At 32.3% G+C, this 16698-nt stretch overlaps 1 protein-coding gene across 1 annotated transcript in view; it reads right to left on the reverse strand.

Moving 5' to 3' along the window:
* LOC114334842 (WD repeat-containing protein 48 homolog) overlaps nt 1-16698 on the reverse strand; it is a 160711-nt gene that overhangs the window by 54735 nt on the left and 89278 nt on the right. Inside the window, exon 9 of the mRNA XM_028284954.2 lies at nt 7890-7997. Coding sequence (XP_028140755.1) covers nt 7890-7997 — 108 coding nt within the window. The remainder of the gene's footprint in view (nt 1-7889; nt 7998-16698) is intronic.

Consider the following 16698-nt stretch of genomic DNA (forward strand, 5'->3'; position numbering starts at 1 on the left):
TTCTAAAAACAACAGTTCTTAAAGGCAGATTAAAAATCTAAAAATTAAAAAAATAACTCGCCGATATAATTATTATTATTAAGAAATTTAAAAGTCAATAGTGTCAAAATTTCATAAATCTTAATAATGTCAAAATTTCATAATTTAGTGGAGTACACTTTCCTACGGTTGGACCAATTACAAACAAGAATTATAGAGCGGTAAATTTGAATTACTCCTCCTAGTTTAAAAACGAGGATCGATTTTCCTTGTTTGTTCCGTTTGGAGTTGAAAACATAAATTGTGATGCATTTTTAGAAACCCAGTTCTTAATACTACATCTATTTTATACATAAATAAGAAAACAACTTATAATTAATAATTTGCAACTTCGCCATATGTATTTATTGTATGCTTAACTTCAAATAATTTTTGTCGCCAAAAATATCAGGTGTAGGCGCTAGGTGTCGCGTCAGTCATGCACGGAGCGAATACAGATGGTGAATTTAAAGATAATGATCAGTCATATCTAAACATGACTTCCCATTTAGGTCATGGTTGATGAAGTCTGTGTGGTAACATATCCTATTTATTGAGTTTTAGAGATCTGCGGTAGACATAATAGTCTAAGAGCTAGTGAACCCTCCGACTAACGGTCGTCCTGTAAGGCTAGAAATTTGTCTAGTGATAATTCATAGCACACCAAGGCTAAAAACCATGACCTGGCAGGCATCAGCCGTGCACGTGTATCTACCAGGTGAATCGAAAAGTGCAAATTTAGGGGGTAAAATAAACTTTCTCCTGTAAAGTTTAAATTTAAGTATGTGTTTGAGTAAGTCATTTAGAAGAAATGTGTACAATGACAGGCGATTCTGAAGAGAATAAGACCTTGCCAGGCGAGGGGAAAGATTATGGGTTTTTCCTAAAATTATTTTTTTTGCATCGAACAAAGTTTTTTTTAGGTTTTTTGAATCATTCCAAACAGAAAAGGTCTTTAATGATTTTTCTCTTCAGTTAATAGTTTTTGTTATATAAGCGATTAAAAATTTTGAAAATTGCGAAATCGGCCATTTTTAACCATAAATCGGACATTTAACTAAAAATTTCAATGTTGCCAAGGTAGGTAGATATTCTTTAAACATTGATTGATGAAATCCCGAAGAGCTTTTTTGCAATACTATATCGAAAACCCCTTTGTTTTTTAATTGCTAATCAAGCGGGTGCGACACTGTAGTATAAGTGAGTTTGCATAAATTCATTATCTCGAGAATGGGCAAATTTGAAGAGAAATCCTCAGACGTCAGATGGATGACGTCACTAGTATTATATATATGCCAAAAAGTCCTAATTTAAAAACAAAAATCGACCTGTCTGAGGATTTCTCTTCAAATTTGACCATTTTCGAGATAATGAATTTATGCAAACTCAAACGTCCTCATTTATACTACAGTGGCGCGCCCGCTTGATTAGCAATTATAAAACAAAGGGGTTTTCGATATTGTATTGCAAAAAGCTCTTCGGGATTTCATCAATCAATATTTAAAGAATATCTACCTACCTTGGCAACATTGAAATTTTTAGTTAAATGTCCGATTTAGGGTTAAAAATGGCCGATTTCGCAATTTTCAAAATTTTTAATCGCTTATATAACAAAAACTATTAAACTAAGAGAAAAGTCACTAAAGACCTTTTCTGTTTGGAATGATTCAAAAAACCTAAAAAAACTTTGTTCGATGCAAAAAAGATAATTTTAGAAAAAACCCCTAGTCTTTCCCCTCGCCTGCCAAGGTCTTATGCTCTTCAGAATCGCTTGTCATTGTACACATTTCTTCTAAATGACTTACTCAAACACATACTTAAATTTAAACTTTACAGGAGAAAGTTTATTTTACCCCCTAGATTTGCACTTTTCGATTCACCTGGTAGATACACGTGCACGGCTGATGCCTGCCAGGTCATGGTTTTAGCCTTGGTGTGCTATGAATTATCACTAGACAAATTTTTAGCCTTACAGGACGACCGTTAGTCGGAGGGTTCACTAGCTCTTAGACTATAAGTTATAAACTTATTATAATTGTTTTGTTAAGGTCTATTTGTTTGCAACTAACACCTCATTACAAATGCAATTCTACAAATAATCGAGGTTAAGGGTTACTTCCATGGCCATAATCCATTGTCGTACGGATGTAGTAGAAACAAGTAAGGTTTTTTTTTGAAAAACTACGAGTTATGCATTAATTTGTTTACCTAGATATACTTAAAAAAAAGAACCCTTGAAATTTAAAACTCTTAACAATAATGATAAGAAAATAGAAAGCACGAATTTTGTAAAAGTTGTATCGCAGGCAGACAATTTACCTGCATTTTCTTTCACGGAACAATTCTCTTCTGATAGTAGTACTTTAAAACTCTTAACAATAATGATAAGAAAATAGAAAGCACGAATTTTGTAAAAGTTGTATCGCAGGCAGACAATTTACCTGCATTTTCTTTCACGGAACAATTCTCTTCTGATAGTAGTACAATTATTTTTGAATTTATAAGGCATATCTATACTATTACATTACATTCATAGAATACTTTGTCTAATTAAGAGCACACAGTAGCGATCAACAGGTAGCAATAAACGCGGTCCAAGATTGCGCCTGTAATTTTGAATATTTTGTCGAGATTCAGAAATATATTAGTATGTGGAAATTACTCTATAACTAAATAAAATATTGCAAAAAGGGGCCTGAACCGCCATTAAGAAAGACAAAAAAATACACTTTCTTCAAATAAACTTTTTTATCCCATGCCTAGATTTTGTGTCACATTGGATCTACTAAAAATCGATTTTCTATAACAAGAAATCGAACGTAACTGACTCGGCAACATTTCGCGCCTATGAGTATAAAAATTATTGTTTTTGATAGTATAAATGTCAATGGCAGTGTCGAATTACCGACGCACTGTTGCCTCACTGTTGAAAGTTCGCAGAACTTTCGAAAAACAAAAATAGTGATGACGCGCTACTGTTTACTCTTAAGGGATAATCATTTATTAGTGACTTTCACGAATTTAACCAATTATCTTTGGGGTATTTGCCTACCTACCGACCAAGTAAGGGAAAACGGCATCATCGTTTCAATTCGTTGCTGCGCAACTTAAAAAACGGCAAGTATTCTCTGAGAGAAAAAACTAGGTATTGGCTGCGTTCACCAGAAATAATCGGTTTAAGTTTCAACTGAACAGCTGTGTTTCAGCGCTTTAAAACTACGTTCAGTCTGGTGAATGGTATTTTTCCGTTTGACACTTTCATAGTTGGTTTTGTTCTGTGTTCTCGCATGTTTTATGAATTATGAACTTAACCTAAAACGAGATTCGTTGTTTTTGTTTATTTTTAATAACTTGGACGTGTCTAACTACACTTTAATTCAAAAATGGATAATATAATACTACCTTTATTGTTGTTTGATAATGACATGAAAAAGAAATCATTTTTAGTGCTGCTGGCTGTGCTGGACTTGGCAGAACCATTGGATGATGATGAAGTATTCCCACCATAAATAAATAATAATTGTCACGAGAAATATGAATTATGTTGAAAATATTGTTCCTCAATACACAGATTTATAATTTCGTGAGCGTATACAATTATGTATCTCCTTTTTAAGTTTTCCTAATTTATATAAAACCTAATTAAGTTTCAATTACTTTATAATTAAAACCATTGTAAAAGTAAATATTTTCAAATCAGCGCGCCATTACAATATATTTCTTAAACACGTTCAAGATTGAAGCGATGCAAATACTACGTTCAATAAAATGGCGACCGCTTCGTCAACACGTTGAAGTTTAGCCCAAATTGACATGACGTTCACCCGAAAAATCTTAAACAGTTTCAAAGCGCTGACATAGCGCACTGGTCTGGTGAACGCACCCATTGTGTTAAATGTTCATGGCTCCCTTGTTCATCAACAACCTTTAACAACGGTTAATAACGTAATGAGTATGTGCTCCGGTATGACAGGTGTCAGTGAAATAACTATTTACAAATTTTTAAGCGAAAGAAAACACGGAAACATTACTGTGGCAAAAAGACATGAAAACAGACAGGAAAACAACCAATGGAAATTGATGACTTTTATAGAAACATCCTGTGGAAAAAAGTTGGTACGTTCTATTTAAATAAGGAGATTCCTGCATTGATACACTGTTAGAGACAATAAGAGATAATAATTTTCCTCACTTTGGCCGAGATAAGTTATGGAAATTACTTAATAAAATCTGTTTTTGTTATGAAAATCAACGAAAACATCCTATATTGAACGACACAGAATAGATTGTTTGTTGGCGAAGGCCAACATACGATATTGAGATCGATAAATATATTTAGATTAAAACGAAAGATTTTCAATTTAGATGAAACAAGTATGGGTAGATAACAATATTACAAGTTCTCGACAAGCCTTTCTAGAAGGATATTCGACTGGTTTAAATGCTCCCACAGGAAAGGGTACATTAATAATCATGCACATTGGTAGCAAACATGGTTTTGTGTAGAATGGTTTATTTGAATTCCACTAAAGATTACCACGAAGAAATGAACTTTGATGTTTTTGAGGATTACTTTTCTCAGATATAAAATTTTCTTCTTTTTCTTCTTTTTGTATAGACATGACTCTGTTTTTTCAATGTGCCTCTAGTAAGTTGTCGTTCCATCGTTTTCGTGGTCTTCCCACTGATCGTCTTCCTATTGGGGAACCGTCTCTCGCTGTCCTAACTACCCTATTTGTTGTCATTCGGCTTATGTGGTCATTCCATTCTATTCTTCTGTTTCTTACCCAGTCATTAATGTTATCCACCTTGCATCTCCGTCGTATATCTGTACTTCTTCTAGAATTGTCTATACTACCTAATAATGCTTTCATCGTTGTTTTCGTTAACGCCAGCTATCACTCCAGCTATAACCAGGGGCGGTTTCTCCATTGGTTTACTTATGCAGTGAACACCCAATCAAATTTCATTAAAATACATATTTTTAAAAATATCATAAATATCATTAAAATATTTTTTCTTAAATCTCATAAATATCATTAAAATATAACTGTATTTATTAATCACATAATTTATTTGCACAACACCGCTACGCTAGATGCACGTGGTACCTAAGTGCAGAATTCAAATTGAACCCAGCCACTATACAGTAACCCTATAGAAAAACGAGAGCTCTTAAATCCGTGAACCAGCGATTCTCCTATCTTAAAACATTGAGGATTTGTGCACTGCACACAGAGACCGGGGCAAAGCGTTTCGATTCACAGTTTGGTATTTTCTATTGTGGTAATTTATTAAATACAATATTGGTAGGTAGTTTTTTTAGGATGGAGCCTTATTCAGTGAAGTTTATAAAAGAAAATGCAAATAGTTTTGAAAATCGACTTCATATAAAAAGAATGGACTAACTTGAACAATATAGAAAAACTTCGTGATTATGCGGGTGTGATAAACTACATTCTTTATTTTGTTTTCCATGTTTAGTGTTTTCAAAGAATAAAACTATAATTTCAATCTCGGTCTTTGGATGCCGTTAAAATAAACGGATTTTTAGAGTTTTGACAAAGCTATTTCAATATTCGTAACTTCTGCGTCCACCTTCACCACCGAAGAAGCGCCATCATTCAGTAGGTATCATATTCTGCACAAAACAAAAAAAGTGTGTGACATTCTGACTAATCGGGTCAAAGATAGGTTTCATTTTACAGAACATCTTTTGGCGAGGCCATAAAAAATTTTAGGCGCTTATTCACCGTTTGTATAATTCCATTCTTTAATTGAACACCCTCCTTAAATTACCACGAGCCGCCACTGGCTATAACGCCAGCAAAATTAGTGGAAAAGTTACCGATGGTCTCATGGTAAAAAGTAGATATAGTAATTGACTTGCTCCAACGCAAAACATTAACGTATGATCAGGCTATATTTAACACGAAATTATTACGAATTGCAAGTCAACATAAATCTTACTACACTGGCGGGCAAAAAATTTAGGTCACTAGTTGAATTATACACGTTTGATGCCTTGAATTTCCTAAACCTGTTGTCCGATTTGAGTGATTTTTTTAGTATCTTATAGCTTTATTATTTAAGAATCTCAATGTATTAATATTGTTGCTAGACAGGTAAATGTCATTTTATACCGGGTGTAACAATCATACTGTGTTTTTTCCTTAGAGTTCAGAACACTCTGTGGAATATTATAGCATAGATAAAATATTGAAATTAAAACCCAATTGTAGCCTTAGGTTTTCTGAACATTTTCTTCTTTGATCCATTTGCTTATTTTGGATAATAAAAAAGTTAAGTACTTTAACAACTAGCCATGTTCTTCATCAATACAGGATGTTTCTAAATAAGTGCAACACACTTAAAGGGGTAATTCTGCATGAAAAAATAATGACCGTTTGCTTTATAAACATATGTCCACAAATGCTTCATTTCCGAGATACGGGATGTTGAATTTTTTCTTGCAAACTGACGGTTTATTTGTTGCTCTAAAACCGGTTGAGATATGCAACTGAAATTTGGTGGGTTTTAAGAGGTAGTTATTGAGCATTTTTTTGACATACAATTAAGAATTTTATATTCACCATTGGCGTGCGTACGGGATTTATCTAAAATATTTATACCAGTATGCACGCCAATGGTGAATATAAAATTCTAATTTGTATGTCAAAAAATGCGCAATAACCACCTTTTAAAACCTACCAAATTTCATTTGCATATCTCAACCGGATTTAGAGCAACAAATAAACTGTCACGTTTGTAAGAAAAAATTCAACATCCCGTATCTCGCAAACGAAGCATTTGTGGACATATCTTTATAAAGCAAACAGTCATTATTTTTCCATGTAGAATTACCCCATAAAGTTTGTCGCACTTATCTAGAAACACCCTGTATTGATGAAGAACATGGCTAGTTGTTAAAGTACCTAACTTTTTTATTATCCAACATAAGCAAATGGATCAAAGAAGAAAATGTTAAGAAAGCCTAAGGCTACAATTGGGTTTTAATTTCAATATTTTATCCATGCTATAATATTCCACAGAGTGTTCCGAACTTTAAGGAAAAAACACAGTATGATTCATACACCCGGTATAAAATGACATTTACCTGTCTAGCAACAATATTAATACACTGAGATTCTTAAATATTAAAGCTATAAGATACTAAAAAAATCACTCAAATCGGAAAACAGGTTTAGGAAATTCAAGGCATCAAACGTGTATAATTCACCCATGACCTAAATTTTTTACCCGCCAGTGTATGTATTGAAAATATGTCATTGTATTTGTTTTACGTTTACCACCTCATCATTGTCAACTAAATCCTATAAAATTAGTATGGGCTCAAGTAAAAGGGGAAGTGGCTAGACAAAATACAACTTTTAAATTGAAAGATGTAATAATAATAGTCTCCCGTTTTATACCGCACGCGGCTTTGAGAATATAGCAGGGTAGTCTGCTATATCTAGGGCCTACGGTATACAAGGAAGGTAACAGGACCAGTGCTACGCTTTAACCGCCTATTATTACCCCTGATTTTACCCAAGGTACTCATTTTATTCAGGCTGAGTCGACCTGGGGCCTATAAACATTTTAAAAATGTCTAGTTGTTCTTGCCGGCGATAGGATTTGAACTCCGCACCACCGGCATGCGAGGCAAGCACACTACCGCTTGCGCTTCGCCGCGCCGGCCCAATTGAAAGATGTCAAACAACTTTTATTAAAATCCATAAAAACGTTACGAAAGATAACTGGACAAATGCCGTAAACCACGTAAAGAAAGAAGTTACGCTAACTCTTAATAATTACTGTTGCATGGAAGTAGAAAAAAACTACCCATCATTTGCTTTGTAAATACTTACACCCGTTTTGAGATCAATGTTAAACCAATTGGGTACATAAATCATTTTAAATCGATTCTTTTCCTCCTCCTGAAAATTAACTTGTCCCAAGTCTTCTATTTTCCTAGCCTAAAAATATTAAATGGTTAATTTCCTCATATAGTTTAACTGAAATAATAAACAAATGATAAAAGTAACTTGTTCTTATGTTTAGAACTTTATATAAATTAGGTATAAATACATTGTTACTTGAACAGGTAGATTAATGCAACATTGGAATTAATTACAATTACCCAGTTCAATTTTTTGGACACCATAATCGATTACAGTACAGATAAACACATAACGATACAGATATTGCACGATTATCATCCCAACATCCCAGAACTCCGTTAAAAACTATTCAGTAAAACAATCAATTGAGCTTCAATTCTACAATAAGTTCTATGTAGGTTTTCATCCAACGTGACCGGAAGTCGATATTTGAACTCTTCGTTTAACTTTGCGTCGATTGATATACGATTTCGCTAATTTTGAATTATTTTTGCCAAAGGCTATATCGGGAAAAGATGGTCAAAAATGCCCTGCATCGATCAGCCCCGCTACTTGTGTTTTCGATAAAGGATATAAAATTATGCCTTCATGGAAATTTTCAGCTTCCCAGAGGTCCTAGAACCTCTTGAATCGAAAAAAGAAAGAATTCTTTTATGTTTTATTTTTTTGCTTGAAAAAATTCAAAATGTATCTTTTACCTATTTTTTTCAGATTTTTATATTGAAAATTGAGCCCAGGAAAAAATTTTAAAATTTTCAAAAAACTTTTAGGTTATGATAATATGATTTTGCCAACTTTTAAATAGTATTTTTTTGTGTAATTTTTGTCGTTATTTTGAATGACAGAGGCAGAGTTTTTAATATCTGAGCGGAAAGAACGAAAAAATCGAAAAACCGTTTTTTAGGATTTAGGATCGTGACTACAACTGAAAGAAAAAATAATTAAAAGTGCGAATTTTCAATTTTGTCATAAAATTTGATATGTGGGGCTATAATAATATTTGGAACAACTTTTCCAAATAATTTTCGATATCCTGTTTGTGGATTCGCAGTAGACCGCGTTTAAAATTTAAATTTCAGTTGACTATCTTAAAAAATATGAACCATCAACCTGTATGACTGTGCAAAATTTCAAATCTGTATATATTTTGATAGCCGAAATATAGGGCTGTCTTCATCTTAAATGTGACACACTGTATATTATCAATTTGATAATTTATTGCAACTAATATAGTGATATTTTTAATAGATTCAAAATATACATTCAAAATACTGACTAATTCACTAATTTATCATAAAAAGTTTCAATTGATATATTGAACCAATTAATGTGTAATAATATAATGTCGTTGAAATAATTTTCAAGTTCTCGTTGCCTAACGAAGACTCGTTGCCTAACGGTAGGTGGACGCTCTATCATTAGTTTATTTGTTTGAATCTATTAAAAATACGACTAATTAGCAATAAATTATCAAATTGATACTATATCATTGTTTGAAAATAATGTAATGTAAATTAATGTAAAAGTCTAGACTTTTGATTCATAGATGATGCTAGTAGCATCTTTGGTAATTATTTTGATAATTACCCGGAAAGGATGAAAGGATTTGATTTCAGTTCAGTGCCTCTACCCAGGTTATTCCGAAATACGTATAAGCACATAGTAGAGGCTCTGTACTGTAATCAAATCTGAACCATCTTTTCTTTTCTTTTAAATTAATGTAATTTGATCATAATATACAAATAAATGTTAAATAATACTAAACGATTTTTTCGCATTTTGAGAATTTTTAGGTTGAAAATAATTATTTTAAAAATGAAGATTCATAGCTTAGACAAGGAAAGAGAGAGGACGGGTAACACTCATTTAATACACGTTTAAAAAGTGAAGCCAGTTTTGAGTTTGCTTGCCACCAAAAACATGGCGGTCACGTCAAATATAACAATGGGTTGCCAGTGGTGGGTGTTCTTTGAGGGTTAAAATGTGATAAAAAATAAAGTAAATCCTCATCTAAAATTCGTAATAAAAACATATGTACGTATTGAAACATATGTCCGTAATACGAGCAACTTAGTAAAACATTTACCGTAAACAAATTTTTCATTTTAAATACATTTTATTTTTTCATATTAAATACTCAATCTATAACAATACCCCAAAGATACGTCGCTGATCAAAATCTCTGGTGGCGGTTCGGCTTCACTTTTGGTCATAGGATTACTCGTCCTCTCTCTTTCCTTGTCTAAGATTCATAGCATGTCAGAGAATAGATAATGAAAGTTTTTGAAATTTTCAACAATTTTTTAGGTTATGATAATGTGTTTTGGCCAACTTTTAAATAGTATTTTTTATGTATTTTATTTCGTTCTTTTGAATGTCAGGTTCAGAATTTTTCATTTCTGAGCGGGAAGAAAGAAAAAATAGAAAAAACCGTTTTTTACCCATTTTTTACACATAACCTCAAAAATCCTATTTATAAAGTCCCGATTTAACTCGTTTACAACGATAAAATTTGTAAACTCAACGTTTTCACTTATTTTTTACCTGATCACCCAGATCTGAAGCAAGAAAGTTCTAATACCAAATTTCAATGGTTCGTCTTTTTCTAATTCAGGAAAATCAGCCAATGATCTTCAAATAGTGGATCCTGTCGTTCAGAGTTATCATATGTTGTTTCTGCTGACATAAATTTTGCGTATTGACCCTAGTCCGCCTTTAGAGATTTTACTTAGTTACGTCATGATCTACTTATTTCCAAATTTTGGTGCCCCATATCGATCATGAGTCACAAAAAAAATAATAAAAACCGCGACTTTGACCCCTTATAACAACCTTCGTCCCCCGATCAGGTGTCCGCCCGTGTGAGAAAGTCATGTACACGACTAATTAAATATATCCCCGTATAGTTTGTCCATATTACTTATCACGAGCAAAATCCGCTTCTATCTCTCCGACTATGGGGGTATATACGGTTACCTCCGAGGTAACCCTCCGATGATCACTAATAAGGGTAAAACATACGTAAGGGCGTTTCTGGTCCTCTCTGAACGATTTGAAATATAGATGTCTCTCATTTTCATTTCTCGTTTCAGTATTGAAATTAAGGAAATACTTCAAAGTGGTTGCTTTCCTTTGAGGAAATGGATTTCAAATTGTTCTACCGTTGTTCACTACCATGTTACTAAATATTATTTCGGGATATGCATGTGAATTCCATGCACTGCCGGCCTCAGTATCTCCTCTCTATCTCATTCGATAAAAGACTGACCAATTCACGGTAGAAAAACTGCTAAGGTTATTGTGAGCAGTTGCATAATTTGCTTTAAGGTACTAGTATACTTTAGAAGACCAAAAATAATCTTTCTTTTTCAAGAATTTTTTTCTTAGAAGTTTTTTCTTTTACATATTAATATCTAACTCTTAAAGAGTACAAAAAATATATCTATTTTCATTTATGCACGTACACTAATCTTGTAGAGCGCGCAAAAGTCGAGGCCTCGAAAAATGATGGCGGACAGTTAATCTCAGGATTGGGATATCTGAAACAAAAAAATCGTACTGCATTTGAAAAAGGAAGGTTTCTTACGTGACAATTTACCACAATTTGGCCAAAAAATAAAAAATAAATATTTTTTAACCATAAAAAATTGAAGAAAGACGGGCGATTTTTTCACAAAAATTTTTCAATTTCCGTAAAATCTCTTTTTTGCGGAATTTTTCACTAACGGTGGTAAATTGTCACGTAAGAAACTTTCCTTTTTCAAGTGCCGTACGTTTTTTTTTTGTTTCAGAGATCCCAATCCTGAGATTAACTGTCCGCCATCGGAATCACTTTTCTTCGAGGTCTCCACTTTGGTGCCCTGTACAATATTAGTGTACATACGTGCATTAACGAAAAAAGATATTTTGTATTCTCTAAAAGGGCCAGTATTTCCAACCTCACTTAAGCCAAAGCTTACTTTAAGCCTTTGCTTAAGCTTGGATGCCTGTATTTCCACTTCAATTTGAGGCTTAAGCCTAGGCTTAAACCAAATAATTTTAAGCTCACGCGGGAGTTGGTTTAAGCCTTTGCTTAAAATTTGTTTTCTGTATTTTGAGGTTATTTCTATAGATTATTAATTATAAAGTTATTTTGAAACCCAACTTTTGAGTAATACCGTTATTATTAGATTATTAAATAATAATCTATTAATTTATTAATCGTAATAACGATTATTAAAATTCTCAACTACTTTTGGAAGGTGTAGGCACAAGAAAATCGTTTATTTCTACAATGCTTGGTAGGTATATTTATTTTACAAAAATAAACTTACATTCCAATTTGACATTTTAAGGAATATATCCAATAATCAAAATTACAAAGACGGATCTATTACTTATGCAAAATAACAATAAAAATATAACCAGAGAAAATATAGACAATAAACTAACAACACATGTACACCTGGTTCCAAAAAAACTGATACGACTCTTGACGCGTATTTTGTAGAAAATTGAGCAGTGTATTTTGAAGGATAAATACTTAATATTTACATACTGTCAATGTCACTGCCAAATCTTAAAATTTGTCAGATAGCTTATTATGTTCCACGGTTATTAGACTTTATTATTAATCTTTATTATTAATATTTTCTCCGCAACTGAGGATATCTTATCAACTGTATTGTTTTTAAACAATAGATGATAAAATAAAAATATTGACAGTTCAAAAATGTGAACATTATTGCATTGTGTGTGGCCTAAGTTTGGGCTGAAAACTAAAATGTATTACATTTTTACAAAATTTTGGAATATGTTTAATTACGTAGACCAATTTTAACAGTTGTTTTCAATACAGATTTGAATCATCTACAAATAGTTTCTAATGTCTTTTGATGTCAAATAATTAGGGAAGCTGGAATTCAACAGTTTAGAATTTTACATTGAGTTAATGCAAAATTGTGACGCATGTCAAAATTCTCAATGTATTTTAATTGTATTCATTTTTTTTTCGAATCCTGAGAAAGCTAATAAATATTTTTGAAAAATTTAAACTCAGAATGAAAGACTACATTATTACCGAGGGCTGAAAGTCCCTGAAAACTTCTATAATATTTATTTTAATAAGTTACAGGGCTGAAAATAAAAAAAAGTGTGATATTTAATTTCAAATATTTCATTCAATAGAAACTGCTTGTTTATTCTAAGGGGCTTTCCGCCCTCGGTAATAATGTAATCTTTCATCCTGCGTTTAAATTTTTCTAAAACACTTATTAGTTTTTTCATGAATCAGTTGTTTGTTGTTTGTTTATTTTATTATTTGTCTGTCATAATAAATATAATGTCAGATCAATCAAATACACTGCTCAATATGATGAAATCTTACTAAGAGTCGTATCAGTTTTTTTAGGAACCGGCTGTACATACCATGTACACAAAATTAAGTGAAGTAAATGACATGGATACAGATGAGAAGATAAAATTAAATGTCAACAGTATTGGTTTTTACCTCAGAACAGTTAGTTCTGGCATTTTGACGTATTCAGAGGTACCAAACCAATTAACTTTACAGTTGAGCATCAGTTTAGGTAAGGGAATGATGGAAATACGGCACCCAGCTTAAGCTTCTCCTTAACTTTTGACACAGGCTTAGCTAAGCAAAAGCTTAAGTAGCTATTGAAATACCGGCCCTGAGTTAGATAATAATATGTAAAAAGTTTTATGTTCATTTTTAATAAAGTTTCTGAGAAAAAAATCTTGAAAAATGCTTATTTTTGGTCTTCTAAAGTGTACTTCATCCCTTTAATTCTATGACAGCTTATCTTCCAGCATATAGAGTTCAATTATAGACGCGAAAGAGGTTGTAAAAACCATTAAGGTTAAGATTTTGTAGTTTATCTACATTTATCTTGTTTATTTATCTATTTATCTTTTTATTGGTGAACGAGGTTTAGCATTTTTTGGCGAAAACGAGTTGTTGGGTTCATCACAAAATGGAAACCGTTTGGGAATACCGAGTTATTAGCTGAATATGATGAATTTTTGAAGCACTATATTAATAAATATTCAAATCATGGAAGCGGACATACCAACTACCTTTCATCAACCATATGTGAGGAAATTGTACATCTGATAATCTGATGGGTCAAAGCGTATTGAATGAAATAGTTTCAAAGATCAAGAAGTCAAAATATTATTCCGTTTCTCTTAGGCCGCTATTATATTAGGCAACTGGTGACGCCACCAAGTTGCTCCACCAGTGACTCATGATGTCACGGGGCATTTAAGTAAATGATACCTATTAGACTACGGCAACTGGTTGCGCCACCAGAAATTGTTGTCGATCTGGTGGCCGAACCAGTCCACCAGCCGGGTAACCGGGTCTGGTGGCGCCACCAAGCCGGGCAATATGTTATATGGACCCTATTAGACTGAGCAACTGGTGTCGGCCACCACTAGTTCATTTGTATTGTAATCGAGTGCTTCGTATTTCTTTTCTATTAACTTCTATATTTTCTATTAACAAGCGTATATTTTTCTAAAACCTTTTTTGTTGATTTATAAATATGCTATATTAAAAAGTTCTTCTCGCAGATTTAGCCGTTAATTGTTTATTCATTGTTTAAACAATAAAAGCTCTTTTTATATTTTAGAAATATCGGTGAATTCATCACTTTACCTTGATCAAAAATGTTTCTATTTTGTTTTTGATTATGCTGAATCCAAATGGGACGTTAATTGGAAAATTAAAAAAAAAATTGAGCTTTTATATACAGGTACAGTATGCCTGCGTAACTTGGAACCATATGGGAAACTTTTTTCTTATCAATTTTACGAAAAAAAAATATTCTCTATAAAATGCTCTGCATAGTCTATGTTATACGAGGTATGTCAAAAAAATTGTATGTAAAGTACCTTTAGATTTCACAACATCGAAAATTATTATGAAATGTTGTTAATAATTAAAAAACTATGTTTTGGGACGCATTAATTTTATTACATCATTCTAATTGAAAAAAAAAATGCAATTTTTTTTTTAAATTACGGATACCCAACATCATTTTAATACAAATATCTATAAGTATTTTATTATTAATTTTACGAAAAAAGTTATTTTTTACAAAAAGCTTTATATGGTCTAAAATCTAAGATGCAATCATAATATATAAACTTTTATCAATTCTATACGAGGTATGTTAAAAAATATGAATTTCGTCCAAGAGTAAAGTACCTTTACAGTTCACAATATTTCAATTAGAAGAATGTAATTGCATATTCAAACATAGCTTTTAATTCCGAACAACTTTTTATAAAACATTTTTCGATATTGTTTAATATAAGGATACTTTACTCTTGAGCGAAATCTTTTTTGACATACCTCGTATAAAATTCACAAAATTTGAATCTGATGGTTGCATCTTATATTTTATACTATTAAGAGCATTTTATGAAGAATAACTTTTTTTCGTAAAATTGATAACAAACAAGTTTCCAATTGCATTTGATTATTTTTCCAATTCAAATTCATTTTATTATTTTTGCTGGTGGCTATTCTCGGCCACCAGTTGCCCGTGCTCACAATTTGGTGGGCCCACTAGTTGCGCCACCAGTTACCTACACTAATAGAGCCCTTACTAGACACCTGATGGAAATACCGATCAATTAACTATGATATTTCGTTACATGGAAGGTTTCACTCCTATTGACAGGTTTCTCATATTTTGTGAAATCCCCGTTATAAAGCAGAGGATATATTTAATTCTCTAATGACATTCTTGCAACGTGTCAGTTATGAGCGGAAAATACAATGGTGTTAGGGCTAAAATTATAGAACATATAATAATTTCTTGACGTTGTGGGTTCCTTGTGCCGCCCACTCTCTAAATTTAGTTGCAAAAACTGCAGCTGAGTGTTGTCTTGCTGCCATAGCATTCTTTGACTTCTTGGAAGAACTATATGCTTTTATCACTTCATTTACATATAGATACAACTTGTTAATCCAATGTTTAAAAGCTGCGTCTTTAAGCGGCAGCAACGCAGACCGTGGCATTATTGTTCCTAAAAGAGTAAATACTAGTAGATGGTCATCTAGAAGTGATGCCGCAAAAGCACCTAGTTTAAATGTTATAATCAGATTAAAGGAGCATTATCCAAAATTTCAGAAGACAGTGAGCAACAATTTAAAACACGTAGCGATGCAAATGGTTTGTATATCGAATGTGCTTACTGGAAACAGGAGTATTTGCAATATTTTGAAATGAAATCTTAGAGAGGACAAAAAGCACAAGTCGTATTCTCCAAGATCCAAATATTGACCTTAATAGGGAACTTGCATAAATTTTTAAATTCGAAAAAAATGTTATAAATCAGAACACAACATAATTTAAAACATGTATCAAAGATAAAAAAGTTTTGTTTGTCTTTCGTTTGGCCCCTAAAGATGATTAAAAATTCAAATTAAAACAGGTGGTCCAAAACGCGTCGTGACGTCACTTGGTTTTACATTTACATTTTTCCAATAAAGTAAACAGAATTTTAAATTAGACGTTATAAACGTCAGTAGAAAATACATTTATGTGACGTTACAAGTGTTTTTGATCGTTTGAACTATTCATAGAAAAATTCGTACTTTTACAAAATAGTTTTATTTTCAATAGTAAACCTTCGTTCCTTTCCTTCAAAAACAGTATAAAACTACAAATATTATTACAATGACATACGATAAATGTCATTAGAATATAAATATTTTTGACTTATTCCACGACGATGAGCTTGCCAAATACCCAAGTAGGTGGAG

Source organism: Diabrotica virgifera, chromosome 3 (genome assembly GCF_917563875.1).
Source record: "Diabrotica virgifera virgifera chromosome 3, PGI_DIABVI_V3a".
Taxonomy (NCBI): Eukaryota; Metazoa; Arthropoda; class Insecta; order Coleoptera; family Chrysomelidae; genus Diabrotica; species Diabrotica virgifera.